Here is a 27,121-nt window from a genome sequence, read left to right on the forward strand (position 1 = left end):
CTATGTCTTGTATCAACCCTATCTGGTACGGATCCCACATTGCTGAGCAGTATTCAAGCAGTGGGCGAACAAGCGTACTGTAACCTACTTCCTTTGTTTTCGGATTGCATTTCCTTAGGATTCTCCCAATGAATCTCAGTCTGGCATCTGCTTTACCGACGATCAACATTATACGATCATTCCATTTTAAATCACTCCTAATGCGTACTCCCAGATAATTTATGGTATTAACTGCTTCCAGTTGCTGACCTATTTTGTAGCTAAATGATAAAGGATCTATATTTCTGTGTATTCGCAGCACATTACACTTGTCTACATTGAGATTCAATTGCCATTCCCTGCACCATGCGTCAATTCGCTGCAGATCCTTCTGCATTTCAGTACAATTTTCCATTGTTACAACCTCTCGATACACCACAGCATCATCTGCAAAAAGCCTCAGTGAACTTCCGATGTCATCCACCAGGTCATTTATGTATATTGTGAATAGCAACGGTCCTACGACACTCCCCTGCGGCACACCTGAAATCACTCTTACTTCGGAAGACTTATCTGCATTGAGAATAACATGCTGCATCCTGTTATCTAGGAACTCCTCAATCCAAGCACACAATTGGTCTGATAGTCCATATGCTCTTACTTTGTTCATTAAACAACTGTGGGGAACTGTATCGAACGCCTTGCGGAAGTCAAGAAACACGGCATCTACCTGTGAACCCGTGTCTATGGCACTCTGAGTCTCGTGGACGAATAGTGCGAGTTGGGTTTCACATGACCGTCTTTTTCGAAACCCATGCTGATTCCTACAGAGTAGATTTCTAGTCTCCAGAAAAGTCATTATACTTGAACACAATACGTGTTCCAAAATTCTACAACTGATCGACGTTAGAGATATAAGTCTATAGTTCTGCACATCTGTTCGACGTCCCTTCTTGAAAACGGGGATGACCTGTGCCCTTTTCCAATCCTTTGGAACGCTACGCTCTTCTAGAGAGCTACGGTACACCGCTGCAAGAAGGGGGGCAAGTTCCTTCGCGTACTCTGTGTAAAATTGAACTGGTATCCCATCAGGTCCAGAGGCCTTTCCTCTTTTGAGCGATTTTAATTGTTTCTCTATCCCTCTGTCTATCACTCCACCAAGGGACTTGACGCTGTGCAGTAACGAGTAAGTGCGAGGAATGGAATGTTCTGCGGCACTAAGGATAACGTTTATATGATATTCTAACTAGTCATCGCAACTGGGGAAATGTCCATCGAAGGTCACCAGGAAGGAGTAAAGCTTCCAGTTGGCCACAAAAAGCTGCTATTTGAGTGTGCATGTAGGTGGGGGTAGGAACCAGCAATCTCATAGCACACAGGAAATGGGCGCTCGAGTACATGTCAGAGAACGGACCACTTGAAATGTGGGCAAGCGGGCACTGCAAAAGGAGAGGTTCAAATGGCATTAGCAATGAGTGGAGTCTGAAAGGACCAAGGGTGTTTCTGTGTTAAGGCATATGAGGTTAAGGTGACTGGAGGGTCAGCCAAGGGGGCACCTCTGACAGTTTCTGGGCAAGCTCCAAAGGGGATAGTGTGCATTAAAGTCACAGAGAAGCAGAAAGGAGTGAGGTGGTTGGAGTAAGTCTGTCCTGGTGACACCAAGTGTCAGACGGATGTAAACGATTCGAAGGAAAAAGGTCAAGTGAGGAAGGAATATGTGGACTGCAACAGTTTGAATCCGGGTAGTCATGGAGATGGGTTGACTAGGAACGTCATCCCAGATGAGCAGCATGACTCCACCTCAAGATGGGATGCCATCCTCAGAGGAAAGGTCAAAGAGGACCGGGAAGAAACTTGAGCGCAAAGTGGTCATGAGGATGCAATTATGTTTCCTGGAGGCAGAGAACAAGTGGACACTGCGATTCTAAGATCAGCTGTAAGTCATCTTTGTTGGACTGAGCACTGCAAACTTTCTATTGGAGGAGAGTGTTAAAGAGAAAATGGCAGGAGGGAAAAAATGAGGGGGTGTCACCTCCGTACCTCCGTGACTGCCGAGTGCCAGCCTTTGAAGAGTCACTGCTATAGGGTGCACAGGCCGGAGGATCCTGCTCCATGAGATCTACAGAGACATCGGCAGAGCTAGCAGAGAGCTGCAAATTCCACAATCAACTGTATGGAGAGTCCTACGAAAAAGGTTAGTTATGAAACCTGAACGTCAACTACCCGAGGCGATGGATCGGCCGCCAGGCAGCCCGTGACAGAGCACTTCATCACTGGCCTCCAAGAAGCCCTGATCTTACCCCCTGCGATTTTTTCTTATGGGGGTATGTTAAGGATATGGTGTTTCGGCCACCTCTCCCAGCCACCATTGATGATTTGAAACGAGAAATAACAGCAGCTATCCAAACTGTTACGCCTGATATGCTACAGAGAGTGTGGAACGAGTTGGAGTATCGGGTTGATATTGCTCGAGTGTCTGGAAGGGGCCATATTGAACATCTCTGATCTTGTTTTTGAGTGAAAAAAAAACCTTTTTAAATACTCTTTGTAATGATGTATAACAGAAGGTTATATTATGTTTCTTTCATTAAATACACATTTTTAAAGTTGTGGTATTCTTTTTGAATCACCCTGTATAATATTTGACTCCTACTTTCAGGATGTTTACTGTGATATGGACACCACACTTCTGTCTACAAAATGATGACTGAAAACAACTGTGTTAATCCATTTGTGTTCACATTTATAACCTAGTTAGCATTACACCCGTGACCATGTAATTTAAGAGGCCTGATCTGAATACTGGCCTTCACCTGCATCTACATGGGTACTCTGCAACCCACTGTATGCTGCACACCAGAGCGTACCCTGAACCACTACTAGTAATTTCCTTTCTTGTTCCACTCTCAAACAGAGCAAGGGAAAAATGACTGTGTGTCTATATGAGCCCTAATTTCTTGTATCTTATCTTCGTGATCCTTACATGCAATGTATGTTGGCAGCAGATGAATAGTTCAGTCAGCTTCAAATGCTGGTTCTCTAAACTTTCTTAATGGTGCTCCTGGTAAAGAATGTTGCCTTCACCCCCAAGGATTTGCATTCAAGTTCCTGTAGCATGTGTCACATGTTGTTCAAACCTACCAGTTAGAAATCTGGAAGCCCACCTCTGAATTGCTTCACTGTCTTCCTTTAATCTATCCTGGTACAGATCCCAAACACACTAGCAGTACTCAAGAATAGGTCACACCAGTGTCCTATCTGCTTTCTCTTTTACAGATGAGCCACACTTCGCTAAATTCTCCCAATTAACTGAAATCAGCCATTCACGTTCCCTACCACAGTCCTCACGTGCTTGTGCCATTTCACATCATTTTTCAACATTACACACGGATATTTAAACCATGTGACTGTGTCAAGCAGGACACTACTAATACCACATCTGAACATTACAAGTTTGATTTTCCTACTCATCTGCATTAACTTACATTTTTCCCACATTTAGAGCTTGCCACCATTCATCACACCAATGAGAAATTAAGTATAATTCTAAGTCATCTTGTATCCTCCCACAGTCATTCAACTTACCTTGAACTCCAGCTGATCAAAAGTGTTTTTACTAAAATTCCTAAGTATGTTAAAGCTGAGGCAGACAGAAACTACCCTGTGGAGAGGCTCACCTGTGTTCAGACTGATGCATCTACTGGGATCCTCATCTGTAGCATCCCCACAGTCATCCCTCTGGTCACACAGCCAGCTGATCGAGATGCACTTTCCATTCTTACACTCGAACTCGTCTGCAGCACACGCACAGTCCCGTTCATCTTCTGCCTTCGGGCAGTCCACATTGCCATCACATCTAACCCAGAAGCAAATATAATGTGAAATTAATTTAAATGCACTGAACTAATCTGTGACAACATTAAAGTTCTGTACAGATGTGTTTCGTGCTTAACCTCTTTACAATAGAAAATTTGAGGTATACACAAACTGAGTTCTTGCCTGTCAGGAGCAGTCACCTTAAACACGAACCTGCCTGAGCACAATTACAGGTCTCAACTTTTCAGTGTCACTTCTCTATCCCTTAGACAGGGCTTGAGCCTGTTTGGCAATAACATGGAATAATCACTTGAAGTTGAATTGGGTCAGTCATGGAAGCGTGCTAGGATAAAGTCATGCTACAGCCACTGCTTTTGTAAAGCAGTGCTACTGGAATCGATTTCAAGTCACTCTGATTTTCAATTGTCACAACATAACCTACATTTTTCTTTAACAATTTTTCATTTAATCTGTCCAGATAGCCACACATTAGCATGCCATTTCTGGGAATTAGGGATACACATCAACTCCAAATCAAATCCGCCAAGAAGATTAACAGTGAGGGCCACTATGTTTATAGCCTGGATGTGGTTTTCAATTGGTTTTCCATGTCTGATTAGGTGAATACCAGGCTAGTACCCAGTCCCACCTCAGATACACAATTTCATGCAGGATAACACTAGGTGCTAGTAAATCAGGGTGCAATCTTTCTGTCACCTGCGGTAAAGATGTGGTGACAGTTAGGACATCTGGCCACCCTCTATCACAAACACTGGCACCCAGCAAAGACACAGGAAAAATAAGAAAGAACAATTTTTCTAATTTTTAAAACTTATCACTGTGCACACAAACACACTTCAACAAATTTTACGTTTCAGTTTGATGTGCAAACATTGGAATATTCTTATCACTGCATTCTGAATACATATAAAGTGACCATGAGCTTGTTTTCGGCTATATTCTTCAAGGTATGCCTTTGGAATATTTAAAGTCTGATCATATCTGTTGTGTTCAGTTACATGTATATTCATGTACATCTTCCTGCACAGTTCTACATATAAGTGACTGATGTGTGGTGGAACTTGCATCTGCAAATTCTGAATTCACTGTTATTCAGTTTTGGGCTTCCATTTAATGTGCTCTCTTGTTAGTACGAGGATATTCACAGTCCATCGGCACGCGCCAAATGTTAAAATAACCACAAAACTGATACTACAGTCAAGACAAAATGGTTCAAATGGCTCTGAGCACTATGGGACTTGACTTCTGAGGTCATCAGTCCCCTAGAACTTAGAACTACTTAAACTTAACCAACCTAAGGACATCCATGCCCGAGGCAGGATTTGAACCTGCAACTGTAGCAGTCGTCCTGTTCCAGACTGTAACAATCAAGACAGCGTAAAGAAATTCTCGACAGCGCTTAGTGTTACCAGCTTTTGACTGTTAAGTGCTGATGGCAGCAGGCACAAACAGTAGCTGTCTGCGGAGGTTGACAACACTTACGCATTCTGTACACACATTTACAAAATCTTTACATTACTGCTCGAGCCAGGTCCGCAAATCTACCACCTGCAACTGTCAGGTATTAACTTATGCCAACTCTACTACAGGTGATATCCCTCACTCTCACCTCTGCCCCAGAGGAACACACAGCCCCTGCCGAGACCAGCAACTGAACTCTTCCTCACTGCACGTGACACTTTCAATTCTCGCACCCGACCGCCGGCAATCACTCTCGTCTGAGTCGTCGCCGCAGTCGTCTACGAGGTTACACACTAGCTGCTTGTCCAAGCAGTGTCCATTTCTGCAGGTGAACTCCTCGGGATCGCAGGTAGCTGTCGCTGTGAAAGGAAACACGTTAGTGACAATTTTATCGGGCTTAAATGGTATCGATGAATGGATTCCAATGTGCAGAACATGCTGAGAGAGAGTGACTTGAGATTTTGTGGCACGTTTATTTAATGCAGTATAGGGATCCCATGCCCCCTGCCACATCCAGTTGTTTGAAACCCACAATGACCTATTTTTGTTCCACTCCCAGACAGCAATGCCCGGTAGGAGCACGAATGCCTCTGCATATGCACTTAAGGTCACAGTTATTCCTAGTAGATGGCTATATACTAAAACCTCATTTGGAACCTAGTCCCTTTTACATCCTTGACTTCCAGATAGTTCGTCTAAAAGGAGACGACTGAATGTGTATAACAGATGCCATCCAACCACAGAAGCCACCTGAAGATGTCTAGGAGTTGCCACAGGTAAACAGTATCCAATTTACATCAGAGAAATGTAGTCATCTTATCAGGAAAACTTATAGATTCTGTTCTGTATTTCAAAATCAGACTTTACACCTGTTACACAACAACAGATCACTTGAATGCTTCAACAGGAAAATGAACACTAACTTTCACCCTTCAATTGAGTACTACAGCTACATAACCAATAACTTACATAGCATTTGAAAAAGCTAAGTGAACAACATAACTCAATTTTTAATTAGTTAATAGTGATTTATCTGTCTTAATGTACACTTTATCATCTAATTAGCTTCTAGAGAACATTTTTGGTAATTTATCTTTTATATTTTTGTGAAATCTGAGTTTCTATTCATGCCATGAGAGGAAAGCTTCAACATAATATAATGTTTCTACTTACTGCAATACTCATGTTCATCTGTCGAGTCTGGGCAATTCACTTCCCCATCACATTCCCACGTGTCCGGTATGCAGGCTCCGGAATGGCACCTGAACTCCGATTCTCCACATTTAACTGCAATGTTGCAGATAATTTAACAAAAGTTTCCAGTAAACAAATGCAAGATCACTGCAGGTGAAAGTATTTGATACATTTGTGGTCATTGCAATGCACGAGCATCTTACACAGGAAGATTATTGGCTATGTCTAAAATTAATAATAATAATAATAATAATAATAATAATAATAATAATAATAATAATAATAATAAATCCCGTGGAGGCCCGGGAAAAGAATAGGCCTCCGGTATGTTCTGCCAGTCGTAAAAGGCGACAAAAAGAACAAACCACTAATAGGGCTAACCCCCCTTTTAGTGTGATTGCTTGGTTCAGGACAGAACTAAACAAGCCTCGGACAAGCGCCGTCAAGGTCGGGGACGACACTTGAACCCTATGCCCGCCCACAATGCTAACGACACTGCTAGCCAACTGGAAAATGATTTCAATCCAAATAGAGGTGTTTTGCAGGATATGCTTCCTGCAACCACCCTAGAAGGAAAACGAAGTCAGAGGATGAGATGGTCAGATGAAGTTAACCAACACCTCATGTTCTGTTATTACCAAGCAACAAACCTAGGAACCAACACAACTGGATACAGATCACAAGTTTACACAACATTTATTACCAGATACCAAGAATTAAAATTTTTAACAGAACAACGACTAGCTGATCAGATCCGTGTAATAATCAAAAATAACAGGATACCCCAGTCAGAATTAGAAAACATCAAACAACAAGTACAACAAATACTGGAACAAAATAATGTACAATCAGAAGAAGAAGAAGAAGAAGAAGAAAATACAGTAATGGACTCAAACATCCCAGAGCAAACAAACAAAGAACAACACGCATCAATTAAACAATCAGAGGAAAACCAAATCTTAAGACAGACACCAGAACAAGCACAAATAGAACATGAAGTGACACACATGTTAGATATAGAAGACAAATTTCAGTTGACATATACAGAATACAAAGACACAAATACAGACATAAGACCATTCTTGCATAGACCACCAAATAACTTGCAAGTCGAAACAACAATAACAACTATCAACACAATCATACACAACAAAATAAATGAAAATACAACTATGGAAGAGTTACAACTACTGGCTTATGTAGGAGCACTCACTACACTAAATATACACACTAGGCATAGATCAGAACCAACCAACACACAGAAGAAACCCACAAAACCAGCATGGCAACACAGGCTACAGATCAGAATAGAAAAACTGAGAAAAGACATCAGACAGCTAACACAATTTATAAGAAATGAAATATCAGACAAAAAACGAAAAAGGTTAGGTAAAATCTCACAACAAGAAGCAATAGAGCAATTAGATGAAAAGAAGCAGAAATTACAAGCATTGGCAAAACGACTTAGAAGATACAAAAAAAGTGAGAATAGAAGGAAACAAAACCAAACATTCAACACAAACCAAAAGAAATTTTACCAGACAATAGATAACACACACATTAAAATAGACAATCCACCGGACATAACAGACATGGGACACTTCTGGAGCAACATATGGTCAAACCCGGAACAACATAACAGACATGCACGGTGGATACAAGCAGAAACAGACTCATACAAGATGATACCACAAATGCCTGAAGTGATAATTTTGCAACATGAAGTCACCCGAGCAGTTAATTCTACGCACAATTGGAAAGCCCCTGGAAATGATAAAATAGCAAATTTCTGGCTAAAGAAGTTCACCTCAACACATTCACATCTAACTAAATTATTTAACAGTTACATTGCAGACCCATACACATTCCCTGATACACTTACACATGGAATAACCTATCTGAAACCTAAAGATCAAGCAGACACAGCAAACCCAGCTAAATATCGCGCCATAACATGCCTACCAACAATAATCAAAATATTAACTTCAGTCATTACACAGAAATTAATGACACATACAATACAGAACACAATTATAAATGAAGAACAAAAAGGCTGCTGCAAAGGAGCACGAGGATGTAAAGAGCAACTGATAATAGATACAGATGTGACATATCAAGCTAAAACTAAACAAAGGTCGCTACACTATGCATACGTTGATTACCAAAAAGCTTTTGATAGTGTACCCCACTCATGGTTACTACAGATATTGGAAATATACAAAATATATCCTAAATTGATACAGTTCCTAAACATAGTAATGAAAAACTGGAAAACCACTCTTAATATCCAAACAAATTCAGATAATATCACATCACAGCCAATACAGATTAAACGTGGAATATACCAAGGAGACTCATTAAGTCCTTTCTGGTTCTGCCTTGCTCTGAACCCACTATCCCACATGCTAAATAATACAAATTATGGATACAATATTACTGGAACATACCCACACTAAATCACACATTTGCTATACATGGATGATCTAAAGCTACTGGCAGCAACCAATCAACAACTCAACCAATTACTAAAGATAACAGAAGTATGATATAAATATGGCTTTTGGAACAGACAAATGTAAGAAAAATAGCATAGTCAAGGGAACACACACTAAACAAGAAGATTACATATTGAATAACCACAGTGACTCCATAGAAGCGATGGAAAAAACAGATGCCTATAAATATCTAGGATACTGACAAAAGATAGGAATAGATAATACAAATGTTAAAGAAAAATATAGACAAAGACTAACAAAAATACTGGAAACAGAACTGACAGCAAGAAACAAGACAAAAGCTATAAATACTTACGCTATATCAATATTGACCTACTCTTTGGAATAGTGAAATGGAGGAACACAGACCTAGAAGAACTCAATAAACTTACACGATCACAATGCCACAAATATAGAATACATCACACACATTCAGCAGCAGAAAGATTCACATTAAGCAGAAAGGGAGGAGGAAGGGGATTTATCGACATAAAAAACCTACATTATGGACAAACACACAAACGAACACAAACATACACACAAAATTCAAGCTTTCGCAACAAACTGTTGCCTCATCAGGAAAGAGGGAAGGAGAGGGAAAGACGAAAGGATTTGGGTTTTAAGGGAGAGGGTAAGGAGTCATTCCAGTCCCGGGAGCGGAAAGACTTACCTTAGGGGGAAAAAAGGACGGGTATACACTCGCGCACACACACACATATCCATCCACACATATACAGACACAAGCAGATGTCTGTGTGTGTGTGTGTGTGTGTGTGTGTGTGTGTGTGTGTGTGTGTGTGTGTGTGTGCGTATACCCGTCCTTTTTTCCCCCTAAGGTAAGTCTTTCCGCTCCCGGGACTGGAATGACTCCTTACCCTCTCTCTTAAAACCCACATCCTTTCGTCTTTCCCTCTCCTTCCCTCTTTCCTGATGAGGCAACAGTTTGTTGCGAAAGCTTGAATTTTGTGTGTATGTTTGTGTGTCTGTCGACCTGCCAGCACTTTCATTTGGTAAGTCACATCATCTTTGTTTTTAGATATATTTTTCCTACGTGGAATGTTTCCCTCTATTATAACTACATTATGGACAGGTAGACAATTTAAGAAAATTCTTTCTAGAACGAGCAAAAACTAGCAAAATACACAAAGCAATCACTCATATAAATACATCGGCTACACCACTGCAATTTCATAACCACCTCTACAACCCTTTAGATCACATAACATCAACATATACGAAGAAAGTAAATTGGAAAATGAAAACACTACATGGCGAGCACCCGTATCATCTAACACAGCCACACATCGAGCAAGACACATCCAACACATGACTAAGAAAAGGGAATATATACAGTGAGACGAAAGGATTCATGTTTGCAATACAGGATCAAACAATAAACACCAGATATTACAGCAAGCATATTATTAAAGATCCCAATACCACAACAGATAAATGCAGACTTTGCAAACAACAAATAGAAACAGTAGATCACACCACAAGTGGATGTACAATACTAGCAAATACAGAATACACCAGAAGACATGACAACGTAGCAAAAATAATACATCAACAACTTGCCATACAACAAACTAATAAAACAACATGTTCCCACATACAAGTATGCACCACAAAATGTACTGGAGAATGATGAATACAAATTATACTGGGACAGAACCATTATAACAGATAAAACAACACCACATAACAAACCTGACATCATACTCACCAATAAAAAGAAGAAATTAACACAAGTAATCGAAATATCCATACCCAATACAACAAATATACAGAAGAAAACAGGAGAAAAAAAATTGAAAAATACATCCAACTGGCTGAGGAAGTCAAGGACATGTGGCATCAGGATAAAGTTGACATTATACCGATTATACTATCAACTACAGGGGTCATACCACACAATATCCACCAGTACATCAACGCAATACAGCTACATCCAAATTATTGATACATGTTCAATTACCCGAAAGTTCCTAAATGCAATGTAACATATACCGTACAGTTAAAAGGAAGTCCCACATTACTTTCTATTTTTAAACAGATGTAACAACTGGGAAAGGTGGGAAGGAAAGGGGAGGAAAGGGGGGAGGGAAAGGGGAGGAGGGAAAGGGGAGGAGGGAAAGGGGAGGAAAGGAAAGGGGAGGAAAGGAAAGGGGAGGAAAGGAAAGGGGAGGAAAGGAAAGGGGAGGAAAGGAAAGGGGAGGAAAGGAAAGGGGAGGAAAGGAAAGGGGAGGAAAGGAAAGGGGAGGAAAGGAAAGGGGAGGAAAGGAAAGGGGAGGAAAGGAAAGGGGAGGAAAGGAAAGGGGAGGGGAGGAAAGGAAAGGGGAGGAAAGGAAAGGGGAGGAAAGGAAAGGAAAGGGGAGGAAAGGGGAGGAAAGGAAAGGAAAGGGGATGAAAGGGGAGAAAAGGGAAGGAAAGGGGAGAAAAGGGAAGGAAAGGGGAGAAAAGGGAAGGAAAGGGGAGAAAAGGGAAGGAAAGGGGAGAAAAGGGAAGGAAAGGGGAGAAAAGGGAAGGAAAGGGGAGAAAAGGGAATAAATAAATAATAATAATAATCTGCTACCTTTATGTAGTAAACTCTCAGCCATAACAAATTGTCCTAAAAAGAATCTATGGATCAATCAGATGTCTGGTGGGGAAACCTGCCTACACAAACACCACCCACCCTAATGGATTTATTTCATAAATACTTAGTTACCAACTGTTTAGAAGTCTTAATCCCTCGGACATCAACAAAAGAAAATGTAGAACTCGACATAATGAATAAAGACACTATCATAAAATCCCTTGCCCATGTGTAGTAAAGACATACGAGCTAGAGATTACAGTGAAGCTGCTGGAAGATATTTCTGTATGGGGAGATTAACAGTATAAAGGAATTTAAAGAGCAACAGTTAACACTTTGAAGCTGAAGCTCAAGCACAGTGCTTGCTGCAGCTGTGTTAGACTGGACTTGCATACAGGTCAAGACGTGATTTTATCAATGTATGAGCTACCTGTCCCTCAAAGTTTATTCATTTCATATGTGAATTATGTGCAGAAATCTTCGAACTGCCCCTTGCCTTCTGTCAATTTCTAGAATTATTTTATAAGAAACTGAACATAACAGCTGCTTTTAATGGCTGAGCCAATATGATTGCAGTGATGTAATTTTATGTGTGTACTCTTTAGGTTTCACAGTTTGCTCTAGTTTTGCTACAAATACATTGTGTGTTTATGAGCAACTAATTTTGGTAGATCAAGAAGAAGTTTTTCAGTAGCTCATCTCCCACTTGTTTTTGGAGGAAAATTATACTTTGTCGTTTTAAAATTTGTAATATGTCATAACTAAAGTAAACATGTTAAATCTTTACACTTGGCTCTTTTTTTAGTATGTGTTACTCTTAAAGACACATACTTTACATACAAGCCAGTAACATACATAAATGGCCACTTTGCTAGACCCAATATTCTTGTAACTGGCTGATCTGCAAAGTGTTCATGACAAATTTGAAGTAATTAATTTATGTTTGTCTTAGTAACTGTCTCCATGTCTTTTGAATGATTTCAAAGATGCTGACAGAAAAAGAGTTCATTATACATTGCAACTGACCATATCTATAATAAGAAAAGCTGAGAATGCACTACAATACTGCCATCAAATCAATGCACAACAGTGAATGCCATGTAAACTAGAGCTGGCAAAGCTAGACATCTTGGAAAGGAGATATGCAAGAAAAATCTTGGATATATTTTGGGCCCAAGATGGCTTCAGTTTCCGTCAAAGTCTACCAGAATGTTGAAAGGCGATCTTATTGAGGATAATGTAAAGATGATGATCCTTCAACACTTCCAGAGAGCAAAGTAAACATTAACCAAACAATAAGGAAGGAAAACCACAACAGATTAATAAAGTCTCAGAATACTGAAAGAGTTTACCATCATGAAGTCCCAAACATGTAGGTACACTTATTTAAATAGGTATATAATATAATATAATAGATCTAAACTAATGTTGCTTTTTGTGTGTATATTTTCTTCCAACTTCATGAATGTCAAAATGTATGGCGGTGGTTTGAAAAGCTCTCATAACGGAATAGAAAAAAGTATTTAAATCACTGAAACTTTTTTTTATTGTTCAATGTAATTTCCTTGTAGATTAATGCACTTGGTCCAAAGATGTTCCAGTGCCTTGTTCCCATCTCAAAGATTAGTTTCCTCCAGACCTGCAAAATAGTTGTCAACTCCAGCTATCAATTCTTTATTTGAAGTGAATCTTCATCCACCAAGAAAAATTTTCAGTTTTGGGAAGAGACGGAAGTCTGACAGAGCCATATCTGGTGAATAAGGCGGGTGTGGCAACAATTCAAGCCTTAGTTCATGTAATTTTGTCATGGCAATGGCACACGGGTGCAGCATGCATTGTCTTGATGGGAGATGACTCTTCCTTGCTAAACCTGGCCTTTTTTTGCACATCTTTTGTTGCAGTTTATCCAAGAGGTTAGCATAGTATTCTGCAGTAATTGTTTGCCCAGTGAGGAGATAATCTACAACCGGAATCCCCTTCACATCCCGGAACACTGATGCCACGACCCTTCCCGCTTAAGGAAAATTCTCCGCTTTCTTCGGTGGCAGAGAATCAGCATGTTTCCACTGCTTTGACTGTTGTTTTGTCTCTGAGGTATAGTAGTGCACCCACGTTTCATCTGTGGTCACAAACCCGGAACAAAATATCTTGTCCATTTCTACTAAAATTGACCAAACATTGTTCCGATATGTCTATACTCCTGCGTTTTTGATCCAGCGTCAAGAGTTGCGTCACCCATCTTGCAGATAATTTTTTAAGTTTTAATTCTTCAGTTAAAATGAGATATACCCTTTTAGATGGCATCTGACAAGCACGAGCAATTTCATGCACTCACAATCGGTGATCTTCCATGACCATTTTGTGCATGTTTGCAATGTTTTTTGGAGTAGTGACACCTTTGCCGACCACTGCGCAGCTCGCCCAACTAAATTTTAATTCATTCATACACTTAGCAACAGTTTAATATGAAGGAGCAGAGTTCCCCAGAGTATTCTGGAAATCGGCATGAATGTCCTTTGCTTTCATACCTTTCTTTACGAAATACTTAATCACTGCTCAAATCTCTATTTTTACCATCTTCGCAAATCAGTATGTGGGAACAACAACAGACAGGTCACTGCCACAGTTCTCTTCCAAGAGCACTGACATGGCATGTGTTTACAGGCAACAGTCCAATGAATATCATGTGAACAACTCTTTGCAATAGCACTGACCTCTTGTGGTGATTCCGAGAACTTTTCAAACCACCCTCTCAAGATATTTGACTAAAGTGACATATGTACCCTCACCTTTGTCACAGTTTTCTTCATCAGAGCCATCATTACAGTCCTCTGTGAGGTCACACCGTAAGCTCTGAGCTACACACCTTCCATTTCTACACTCAAACTCTGTCTCTGCAATAAGTAATTTTTGTTAAAGAATTTAACAATGTTATGAAATGGATAGTTGGAACTAACCATACAGCGTGCACTCTGTACGGTCAGTAGCGTGCGCGACTGACCTGTGTCACATATTCCAACTTCACAATCCCGTTCGTCTGACCCATCAGAGCACTGCACAATGCCATCACATTTCCCCTCCAGAGGCACACATTGCCCGTTACTGCAGGCAAACTCGTGCTCCCAGCACACTTTGCAGTTTTTCTCATCCTCTCCACTCGGGCAGTCATTTACACCATTGCATCTGTTGAACAGACATTCAAATTGTTTTACAAATAGCAGAACAAACCACTGGAGCAGGGTTGCCACTCTGATCTATTTCAGAGAGGCATGCACAACTAATTCAATTTGTTCTGCTCTTCCTGCACAGAGAGATTAATACTATAGCAATTAAACTGGTTTGTACAAAGTATATGAATAGTTAACTAGCATACAAAAATTGACTATCAAATGAGAAACTCACTGTGTGAAAAAAAAAAAACCTGTGCCTACCATAAGCAGGTAGTTTCATGTTCAGTGGTAGAAATAAAGTTTTGTTTGTGTTGCATTCAGGTGCGAAGGACGGATCAGGGGTGCCTCGAGAAAACCATGGCCCCATGTCTCCCCTCCTCTGACTGCTCCCCTAAGTAGACATTAACAGTTCTCGATTGTCCCTGAATCTACTGCATTGATAGAAACATAAGAATAGAAGGGGAAGTATGTAACTACTTTGATAAAATTTTCAGAAGTGTATATGTCCTGAGTAAGTGGGAAGAACAACTTTAAAGATGAAGGCTACATTTTGTATCTTCAAAGGGTGCTCTGGAGACCCTTACCTCAGAAGGTAATAACTCTAAGATTGGACAAATGCAACAAACCCTATGTTTGTTGTTAAAGCTGGAAGAATGTTATACCAAAGTTATACTGAAGTTCTGTAATCGTTCAAAAAGCTGATAGACACCATGATGATAGAAATACACTATGCCTATAAATAGAGCACCACATATCACAGCAATCAGTTCTACAACTAAAATGTGAAAGCAAGTTAGCATACCAAAAGAAGAGGTCAAAATCCTGTATTCTGTTGAATGTTTTTCTGGTATTGGAATGCCCCATGTTAGAACAGTCTTACAGCAACAAGGCACCTTTTTCAAATGCGAATTAATGTTGCAAAAGGCCGTAAGTAAAAACCGTTCACAGGCGCTTTACCAAATTCCAACATGCAGACACTGTGGCTAATCTCGTGGAGAATGTTGGCCACAGGCAAACTGTGAAGACTCCTTAAAATGTCACCAGTTAATGGAATTATTCAGCAAAACCGACAATCTGTCATAATAATTTCAGCACAAACTGCTCTGAAGGGATCTAGCATGCAGAAAATACTGAGATCTTATACATTTTTCCATTCAATATCCAATCTCAAAAGGTCATACCTGTATGAGCTGTGTGACAGCGCCAACTGTCAACCATAGCATCGACTAGATGGCTGCATCCAGTTCATAGATGAAGCACACTTCCACCTGAATGGAGTCAAGAGTAAATGAAACTGGCCATTCTGGGATTCCAAGAATTTCCATTTGTGAAGCAAAACCATTGCATTCTCTCAAACTTACTGTTAGGGCTGTGGTGGGTATCATCATTGGCCCTTTTTCATGTGAAAAACTGTCACTAAAATTATGCTGCAATTTTGGAACAACTTTTCACTATACAGCTAGTGTTGGAGGATCAACCAGGCACCAAGTGGTTTATGCAAGATGGGGATCAGACCATATGGCTCCCAACAGTTATTTCACAGTGAGAAATAGTTCGTGAACAGTCACTGTATTCGATTATTACAAATATACCGGCACAGTGATGGATTGGCTTCAATATTTGCCCATCTTACTGTGGGGCACATTTAAAGATTGTCTACCAAAACTGTCCCACCACTCTGGATGAGCTCAAATCGGCAGTCTGTGTGGTATCACGATTCATTACTGCTAGGACACTGCACAATTTAATGATAAATTTCAATGCTTGTGAGATGTGGACATTTCAAAATATTGTCGTGTGACAGCAAAAACTGCTTGGAAATGATTAATAATTATGCATGCCACTACTGCGCAAGCTGCAAAGCTTAGGAAACCATCTGTGAGCTTTCCATATTATTTTCAAAATTTTGTAAAAATATTCTTACTGATTTCACGATAAACATACCTTTTGTTGCAGTCTATCCACCTTTGAGACAATTTTGGAATCAGGGACTCAATGGACACCTTTGGTATCTGTATCTTGCAAAACATTGTTTAGTGTTTAACAGAGGGTATGTCCCACTGTCCCCATTCTTTCCATAGGATACAGGTGTTGATCTCTAACTAAAAGCCTCTGCCAATCATTGTTTTTCAGTATCTGTCTCACGACAAAGAATGGCGACACTGATGTTTATAGGATTTATTTTTTCAATATTCTCCATTTATTTGGTATTGGATCTACACACATTAGAAACATGCTGAAGGGTTGCAAAAGTATTTTGTATGCAGCCTACTTTAGCACAGTATTTTATCTGTGTGAGCTGGAAGTGGCCTCTAGACTCAATTGCACAATAATATTGTGCAATATTACTCATTCTCTCTCCAGACTACTCTATCATTATCAGTAATAATGAGCAATGATGTGGTTTTGGATATTGACAAAGACAGTGCTGCTGTTGTGAGAATTGTTCTACTTTTTTGCAGAAGAAAGTGGATGAAAAATTGGGTCAAGGAGCACTGGGAAACTCAAAATCTTTGGATATTTATATTGAATGAGGCAAAGGTAACTCAACGTAGGCATTCCCATACACTGGCGCAAGCTACAGCTTTGCTAAAAATTTGAGAGACAGGTGTAAGTTATTAAATCTTGCCACAGTATCAACTCTTAGTTCAGATACAAGCTCTCCTGGTACTACAATTATATATGAACATTTACAATGATTTTTATATACACCAATAAGAAAATTGGATGTATTGTCCTTAATGACTACCTGACTCATCCAAATTAGATTCAGAGACTATGATTTAGTGAGTACAAAATGAGCATTTCAGCCTCTCGTAAATGGTTATGGGTAAAGTTATGAAACATTAATCAAATAGAGAACAAGATGGTTAAATTCACATGAGAAAATTAACTGGGAACTGGATACTTTATAAAATAAATATACTAAAGATACTAATGGCGATGTCAACAAACTACAGCATCAAGACATTGTGTATATTTAGTGCTAGGCTTCAAGACATGCTAATGCTAGAGTATTATACTGAGCTGTGACTGCAATTGTCTCGTGTGACTTGCACCTAAAAACAAACTACAGTAATAGTTCGTTCGCTATTTTTTGATTCCATAATACATTAACAGCCTCAAGACACCACAGTGATAACACCAACAGAAGTCTGGACTGCAACCTGAAGCTCAACCGGAGAGATTTCCTGATCTGTGATCACTGCTCCAATTCTTTGGGCAGTACTGAAGCTCAGCACTAAACATGTCAATTTTTCTTTGTTCCAAGCACATAACACAGAGCTGAATAAGAAGTGTCTAACAGCTGTCGAAGCTCATCAGCAAGTTTTAAGGTAACCTAAGGAAGTAAGAAAATTAGTGCAGAGCAGCACATCGGTGAGCACAGCTGTCACTGCGGACAACAGACCGACCTGTGAGAGGCAGGTATGCACCACTTGTCATGTTCGCAGCGGAACTCGTCTGCCCTGCACCCTGCTGGCACGAGGCATGTTACATTATCCTGCAGCAACATGCCCTCGGGACAGCCACAGACCTGCAACCCAAAGCTGCATTAAGTTTCTTCGCACAGTCTGAACTATTACACTGAAACAATTTTCAAAGCTAACAAATTCCCAAGTCATAGCAAGGTACCTGGAATACACAACATTCCCTAACAGTTACTGCAGTAATATAACAGTTCACATAAGTTGATCCCTGACAGTTGCAGTGGGAGGGCACAGCAGCTTAACAGGCCTACCTCAACCAACAACATAACACACTTTTGAATAAAATCTATTTTTCAAGCCACATCAATGGCTTTCAATGGCTATCTCCTCCATTATCGTCAGGAGTGAAACTACTGACTACTAGGGCTGGCATGATTTTCCACTCGTGTACCCATGATTAAGGTCACTGGCACCAGAGGGCCGAAACGATGCATGCGCGGAAGGCAAGCTTGGCAGCTCGTAGCAGCTGCAGCCCACTGCGGGACCGAGTGACGTCAGGTGGCGTGAGGGGGCTGGCACCATATCTGAAACTGCCACTCTCACCTCCCTCCGAGCGTTAAGCGTCCACCGTTGCTTCCTTTCGACTTCCAAAGCCCACCCCCGTGCCCTACTCAGTATTTACCCCTGGTCTGTTGAAACTGTTGCTGCCTCTTATCAGGTGGAAACTGCTGGGCCCAAAGATCCAGCATGTCTTGTACTGGCACCCTCATAAAAAGTGACTACATGCAAACTACTGTAACACCATTTCGGCCTATTAGAATTGACGTGAATTGAAAACTGAGAAGATTTTATTCAGACAGGCTCCGCAAAATATTTGGGACACTTAACGATTTTGCAAATCTTTATAGCAACACTTCAGTGTTGTCAGCTCTGTAGGCTGCTACTGTTTATGCCTGCAGCAATTAGCACTTTATTTTAACGCTAGCAATAGCACTGTGAACTATCCGGGTTCTAGTTATGCTGCCTAGTACAGTGAGACGCAGCCGTGACAGAACTATTCGACCTGATATGCAACATAAATATGTTTAATACCATCAGACTTAAAGAAGAATTTAAATATTCCAGTTCCAAAGAAGGTACATGCTAACTAGTGTCATTGCTCAGCTATCAGTTTAATGAGTTATGGTTGCAAAATACTGGCATTTATGGAAGGATAGAAGAAGCTGATCTCAGGGAAGAACTACAGGAACACAAGGAAACTATTAAATCTAGAAACAGTTTGGATTACAGGGATTATGCAGACAAGAGTCAGAAGTACACACTACCCAGGGTGAAAGTACATTTTTCTGTACTAAATGACATACTTTCCCTCTGAACTGTAAAAGTTTTCAAACTTTTACTTTACACACTAGCATAGAACTTCCTTGTGATTCAGAAAACAAAACCCAATAAAAAAACATTATGGAATGATCTTTGATGCATGGCAACATGTACACTGCATATTTTCATATTACAAAAGTAAATACACACATAAAAATTGGAATGAATGCATAGCCTCACAGCTTTGTACTTTTTGGCATCTGTTATTCTTTAATATACATCAAACACAAAAGTTCCAATAAAATGTAACTAATGGCGTAAATGCTGATCTTCTGTGGCCAAAATTTTTCTGTGTGACTGGTCATCAAATTGTTAAGTTCTGAATAGAGCAAACACACTTATTTAAGAAACTCATTGGATGTTCTCACAGGCTACATAATTCCTCTTGCATAAAAGAGGAAATTACTTTTCAAGTACTGCTTCTCCAACCATCATGCACAATATTTTCCCATTAACTGTTAGAAATGTAAACAGATGTTATGTCAGTCTCACAGCAGCAGTTTGTTGTTACTAAATATTGTATAGTCTTCATCATGAAGACTTTGACATTTTGCTATCAGCAGATGTTTCTTTGCAAACAAAGTTTTTACTTTTGTTTTATTCTCTTACGTTTTATTGCTACAGTATTATTCTGCACTAGCGGGCTACAGTAAAATTTTTGTTGAAGTATTGGTTCTTACAAATAAACAAAAATTTAACTGAAACCTACACAAAAAATTACCAGATTCTAAATAATTCCTGAATTTTTCCCTAGATTTCTTGGTTGTCTGGGTGTATACACCCTGGATTAACATGCCACTCATTCAACTTTTTTTACAGCTAAGTGCGCTTTGTGAATTTATAACGTCCTTGGGTAATTTTCATCATGAAACTGCCATTTAAATATAATTTTATCTGGAATGTTTGCAACTAATTTTTACTGACCAAATGCAATTTGTCAATGAGAAACTACTCAACCTTAAAATGGTTTCTTTCTAACACATTTTCTTTCTGCACCAGTTCCTGTGCACTATTCATAAAATGTACCCCTTAATCTCTCCAAGTTACTTTAGGAAGCAGAGCTGGATTTTGAATTGTGTTCCAGGCTGAAGGCTCAGAAGCTGTTGTCCCGCAAACCTCACCTGCTTCTGCCCCCTCATAAGGCACAGGTGGCTGCAGCCACCATTCCCCTGATGGCACGGGTGGTACGGCAGCAATGCCACTCCTCTCACAGCCGTCAGCACAACATGGTAAGTGTCCTCCGCAGTCACTGCAAAATGACATGACACTTGGTATACCAAAATGTAAACTGATGTGAAGGCAAAACTGAGCAGCACGTGGCTGGCCACTGTTTATTTCCAGGAGTTGAAACGCGAAGTTTCACAAATCCACATTTGAATGCAGAGAAAGTGCCAATTTATATCAATTTTCTGGGTTTTTATTCACAGTAGTTATGATTACTATTTCCACATCTCAGTCTAAATAATAAGTCAGCCGCTCTGTTCATTATACCTGGAAGCTTTGGTGTGTATCAGGTTGGCTGGAGAAGGGAATAAACTACACGGTCATCAGTTCCTCCAACCTTAGATTAACTAAAATTGATAAAATCCCACATTAGGAGAGGGAACTACAATGTCCATAAAATGAGAAACTAATAAAAGGGAAGGAAGGAAGGAAGGAAGGAAAGAAGGAAGGAAAGAAGGAAGGAAGGAAGGAAGGAAGGAAGGAAAAGGGCGGAAGAAGAGATGAGGGGAAAGAAAGTGAATAATTACAGGGACGTGAAGGAAGAAGCACAGGAGACAAGAGAGATGCTTAAGACAAAACAGACCCCATTAGGAAAGGGGTGGGAAGGCAGAGGGTTGGAATGAACCACCAAGCCAATCCAGTCAGGGCGAAGGGGGGCAGCGAGAGGACCTGCCATCCCTTCCACTCACCGATAAGGTGGAAGGTCCCTCCCTTAAATAAAGCGATAAAAACCCCCATCACGTATAAAAGGTAAAACGAGATCTGCCACTGAGGCATTGCCAGCCAACACCAGGTGTAGCAAATCTGGAAAGCTAAAAGCATATCGTATGGTGGCTAAGTTGGGGCAGTCCAATAAGATGTGTGCCACAGTCAACATTGACCCACAATGACAGAGAGGGGAGTCCTCACGACGGAGGAGATAACCACGAGTCAAAAAAAGTATGGCCAATGCGGAGCCAGCATAGGACGACAGAGGCTTTATGAGAGGCCCATAAGGAGGACCGTGATGGAGTTGTAGAATCCTTAACTGCCCTGAGCTTGTTCGGCGAAGAAAGAGTGTGCCATTCAGCATTCCAAAGGCCCAAAACCTGACTATGTATGCCAAGCAAAGGTCTATTTCCGGAATGCCAATAGCAAGAGATGGTCTGGTAGGAGCCGATTTAGCCAGTTGATCGGCAAGTTCATTGCCAGGAATCCCAACATGGCCTGGGGTCCAAATGAAAACCACCGAGCATCCACGTTGAGCGAAGAGAGAAAGGGAGTTCTGGATAGCGATGACCAACGGGTGGCGAGGGAAGCACTGGCCGATAGCGTGCAAACTGCTCAATGAGTCGCTACAGATAGTGAAGGATGGTCCTCAGCAGGAGTGGATATGGTCCAGTGCGAGCAAGATGGCTACCCATTCTGTAGTAATAACACTACAGCCACCTGGCAAGGAACGAAGTTCCATGCGTTGCGCATAGGTTTAAGCAAAACCAGTGCGGCCAGCAACCATGGAGCCGTCAGTATAGATCACTTCTGAACCCTGAAAAGAACTGAGGAGACAGGAGAACTGGTGGTGAAGAGCCATCGGAGGGACAGAGTCCTTTGAATCGATTGAGAGATCAAGACAGAGCTGCAGTCAAGATGCACCACGGAGGGGTACGTGCGTGAGCGGAGCAGAGAGGCGATAAAGACAATTGCTGGAGCTCAGAAAAGAGCGACTGAATGTGGACAGCCATGGTATTCCCACATTGTGGCCGCCGTTGCGGCAGGGTGATCTCCGTGTCTGGATAAAGGAGACCATAATTAGAGTGCTTGGGGTGCAGCGAATGTGGAGTGCATAAGATATCAGCTGCTGTTGGCACAAAACTCGTAGTGGTGGAATCCCCGCCTCAGAGGAGGCTAAGTACGAGGCTAGTGCGGAAGGCACCAGTCACAAGTCGGACCCCACAGTTGTGCATGGGGTCTAGTATCTACCGTGTCGAAGGCGACGCAGAACCATAGACAGGACTCTGTAGTCTAAACGAGATTGGACCAACACTTGATACAATCGCAGGAGAACAGAGTGGTCTGTACCCCAGGTGGTATTGCACAGACACCTAAGAACATTGAGATGGGACCAGCACGTCCTCTTCAGCTGGCGAAGATGAGGGAGCCATGTTAACCGGCATCGAAGACCAGACCCAAGAAGCAATGGGTGTCCACCACCTCGAGGGGCTGGCCATCGAGGAACAGTTATGGATGGGGATGGGCTGTACAGCAACGGCAGATATGCACGACACATCTTGGGCACCAAAAACTGAAAGCAATGTGTGATAGTCCATGAGTGAGCCCGACAGATTGCCCCCTGTAGACTGTGTTCTGCAGCACCCATTACGGAGGAGGCGAGGTAGATACAAAAATCACCAGCATACAAAGAGGGGGACACTGTTGGCCCAACAGCTGTCACCAGACCATTAATGGCTATGACAAAGAGAGGGACGCTCAGCACGGAACCCTGTGGAACCCCATTTTCTTGCCAATGGGGAGAGCTGTAGAAGGAGCCAACTTGGACCCGAAAAGAGCGACAAGAAAGGAAGTTATGGTGAAAAACAGGCAGAGCGCCACAAAGGCCCCATTCATGAAGGGTGGTGAGAATGTGGTGGCACCAGGTGGTGTCATAGGCTTTATGCAGATCAAAGAAGACTGCAAGGAGGTGTTGCCAATGGGCAAAAGCTGGCTGGATAGCAGACTCCAGGTGGACCAAGTTATCCACCATGGAGCGGCCACAGCGAAAACCACTTTGAGTCGATGACAAAAGGTCGCGGGATTCAAGGATCCAAAACAGCCACCGACTCACCAAGTGTTCAAGGAGCTTGCACAGTAAGGCTAATTAGACGGTAGCTATCCAACTGAAGAGGTGGCTTCCCTGGCTTCAACACCGGAACAACAATGCTTTCCTGCCACTGGGTAGGAAAGACTCCCTCACTCCACAGACGGTTGAAGAGGGTCAGTATAAGATAGTGGCCAGCCACCGGTAAGTGTTGGAGCATTTGGTTATGTATCCAATATGCTGCAGGAGCCGTGTCAGGACAAAGGGTGAGGGTGCTGGCAAATTCCCACTCGCTGAATGGGGCATTACATGGCTCCCAGCAGCGAAAAACGAAAGACAAAGGCAGTCGTTCTGAACACTCTTTTGGGAGAAGGAATGTGGGCAGATACTGAGCCGATGCCGAAGCTTGAGCAAAGTGTTGAGCAAAATTTTCTGCTACAAAGTCTGGATTGGTAAGGACAACTCCATACGTAGAAATTACTGCAACCCTGGTGGGAGGACGGTGTCCAAAAATTCGCCCGAGTTTCGCCCATACTTGTGAAGAGGGGGTGTGGGGTCCTATGGCAGCTACATATCGTTCCCAACAAATCCGTTTCTGAAATTTGATTAAGTAGCGGGGGCCGGGCAAGGAGTCATTTAAAGACCAGAAGAAGAGCAGTGGAAGGATGCTGCTTGAAGTGTTGAAGAGCACGATGGCGGTCTTTTAACGCTGCAGCAATTTCCAGAGTCCACCAAGGGACCATATTCTGGCGGGGGGAACTTTAAGAAGGGATTGCTGAAACAGCTGCTGAAAGGTTGGCAGCAGTCAAAGTCTGAGTAGGTTCATCAACACTGTCGTGTGGCAGAACAGGGGGGATGGGAGTAAAGGAGAAGGCACTCCTATCAGCCTTAGATATGGCCCACCTGGGAGGGTGATGGAGCGAGAGAGACTGAAGGAAGATCAAAACAAATGGGTAATGGTCACTGTTACATAAGTCATCGTGGACGCCCCACTCAATGGAGGGAACAAGGCCGGGACTGCAGATGGAGAGGTCAATGGTTGACAAAGGGCCGTGCACCACAATGAAGTGTGTGGGAGCGCCTGTGTTTAATAAACAGTGGTCAAACCCTGCCAGAACAGCTTCAACTGTCCTGCCCAGGGCAGTAGTCGTATGACTACTCTAAGAGGGTTGTGGGCATTGAAGTCACCTAATAACAGGAAGGGAGAAGGGAGTTGTTGAAGGGTGGTGAGGGCATGGGAAGTGGGCTGCCTGTCAGGTGGGAGGTAGAGGTTACAGATTGTGATTGGAGTGGCCAGATGGAGCCTGACAGTAATGGCTTCCAGAGGTGGTACTAACAATGTCCTTGTGGACCAAGGTGCAAACACACCACCAGAAGCCTGCAAGGGGCCAATTCGGTTATGACAAAAAGTGTGGAACCCACAAAGGGTGGGTGAGTAAGAATTGACAAAATGGGTCTCCTGGAGCGCAATACAAGCGGCAGAGTAGAAGGAAAGAAGGGGCTGCAATGCTGGAAGGTGAGGCAAATATCCATTACTTTTCCACTGGAGGATTATGAAGCCAGAGTCCAAAGTGGAAGCGAATGGACCGGAGTCGGTCCCGCCACCAAGTCGCTATCTGTCACCAATAAGGATGGGGTAATATCCATATCAGTGGGGTCAGACACTGTTGGTTCATTGACTGTAGGAGGGGAAGGCTGCACCTCAGGGGGTACCAGAGGGGCCTTGCCCTTGTTCCTAGATTTCTGCTTCTTCTCTTGCGAAGAAAGAGAAGGTCTGCTTCTTCTCTTGCGAAGAAAGAGAAGGGCAGACTTCAGCAAGGGCAGGCATGGAATTACACCGGGCAATCTTGGCGCACAAAGGCCGCTGATCATGCTGCCGATGTGGAGCAGTAGATTGCCTTTAAGGGGGGTGCCAGGAAGAGGAGTCCTAGGAGGGAGGTCCAGCTCCGTGGCTGCCAAAAGAGAGGAGCACTTCTCTGGCGGGGGAGGGAAGCAGCACCCAAAGGGGTGGGAATGGGTACTGAGTGGGAGGAGGTAGAGGAGGAGGAGGAGGAGGAGGAGGCTGAAGGCATGGGGTGAAGGGGGTAGGGCTGGGAAGGGGAGGGGGTAGGGCTGGGAAGGGGAGGGGGTAGGGCTGGGAAGGGGAGGGGGTAGGGCTGGGAAGGGGAGGGGGTAGGGCTGGGAAGAGGAGGGGGTAGGGCTGGGAAGAGGAGGGGGTAGGGCTGGGAAGAGGAGGGGGTAGGGCTGGGAAGAGGAGGGGGTAGGGCTGGGAAGAGGAGGGGGTAGGGCTGGGAAGAGGAGGGGGTAGGGCTGGGAAGAGGAGGGGGTAGGGCTGGGAAGAGGAGGGGGTAGGGCTGGGAAGAGGAGGGGGTAGGGCTGGGAAGAGGAGGGGGTAGGGCTGGGAAGAGGAGGGGGTAGGGCTGGGAAGAGGAGGGGGTAGGAGGGGGAATGGACGTAACTGAAGCAAAAGTAGAAGTAATAGACATGGAATGGAGCTGGTCATATTTTTGATGAGCCTCAGTGTAAGTGAGCTGATCTAAGGTTTTGTACTCTTGAATCCTCCTTTCTTTCATCAGCACCGGGCATGTAGGCAAGCATGGAGAATGCTGTCCATTACAATTTACACACATTGGCGGGGGAGCACAGGCACTCCCCCCTCATGAAGGGGGCGCCCACAGTCACCACAGAGGGGATCAGTGGTGCAGCAGGAAGACATGTGTCCAAACCATAAGCATTTAAAGGATCTCACCAGTGGTGGAATGTAAGGTTTTACATCACACCAATACACCATTACCTTGACCTCCTCTAAGAGGACATCCCTCTCAAAGGCCAGGATCAAGGCGCCCATATTGATTCAATTGTTTGGAGGGCCTCGCTGCACACGGCGGATAAAATGAACCCCTCGCTGCTCAAGATTAGCATGGAGCTCCTCGTCAGTTTGCAGAAGAAGATCTCGGTGGAAAATAATGCCCTGTACCAAGTTCAAAGATCGGTAGGGCGTCACGGAGACTGGGACATCACCAAGACGGTCACAAGCATGCATGGCATCAGATTGGGCAGCAGAAGATGTCTTGATGAGCAAAGCACCGGATCACATTTTACTCATCAATTCAACTTTGCCATACTTATCTTCAATCGTCTCCACGAAAAACAAAGGCTTGGCCTTGGCAAAACTACCGCCATCCATCCTGGTACAAACCAGGTACCGAGGGAAATGTTTCAATCCAAGCCGGAAGGCTTGACCCTCTTCACACGGGGGAAGGTCAAAGGATCAGAAGGAGTGTCGCATCAGTCACAGAATGGCCAGGATGGTGAAGCTATTGTTGCTTCATGCACACGGCGTCTGATCAGGGGCTCGCTCTGTGGGCGCCACCCAGCCACAGCAAGGGCCGTCTGGCACGACGGCCATTGCCGGGAGTTCTGGTGCTCCAAAACGATGAGCATCGACTCATACATGAGGCGTTAACAGCTCAGGTACTAGTAGTGTGATCCCTGTGGTTTCAGGGGGCTCAGTCAAGTGGGTACTTAACAGCCCCACCACACAGACTGGCTACCATGCTGGTGAGCTAGCAGGCTGGGGA

General features: G+C 42.8%; 1 protein-coding gene across 1 annotated transcript in view; it reads right to left on the reverse strand.

Annotated features, from left to right (window-relative positions):
* The window catches only part of LOC126188829 (vitellogenin receptor-like), a 209,998-nt gene that overhangs the window by 36,912 nt on the left and 145,965 nt on the right, over positions 1–27,121 (reverse strand). Inside the window, exons 18-24 of the mRNA XM_049930442.1 lie at positions 20,644–20,771; positions 18,128–18,249; positions 14,546–14,727; positions 14,334–14,438; positions 6,451–6,564; positions 5,426–5,636; positions 3,657–3,835 (exon numbers count right to left, since the gene is read on the reverse strand). Coding sequence (XP_049786399.1) covers positions 3,657–3,835; positions 5,426–5,636; positions 6,451–6,564; positions 14,334–14,438; positions 14,546–14,727; positions 18,128–18,249; positions 20,644–20,771 — 1,041 coding nt within the window. The remainder of the gene's footprint in view (positions 1–3,656; positions 3,836–5,425; positions 5,637–6,450; positions 6,565–14,333; positions 14,439–14,545; positions 14,728–18,127; positions 18,250–20,643; positions 20,772–27,121) is intronic.

Source organism: Schistocerca cancellata, chromosome 5 (assembly GCF_023864275.1).
Source record: "Schistocerca cancellata isolate TAMUIC-IGC-003103 chromosome 5, iqSchCanc2.1, whole genome shotgun sequence".
NCBI lineage: Eukaryota > Metazoa > Arthropoda > Insecta > Orthoptera > Acrididae > Schistocerca > Schistocerca cancellata.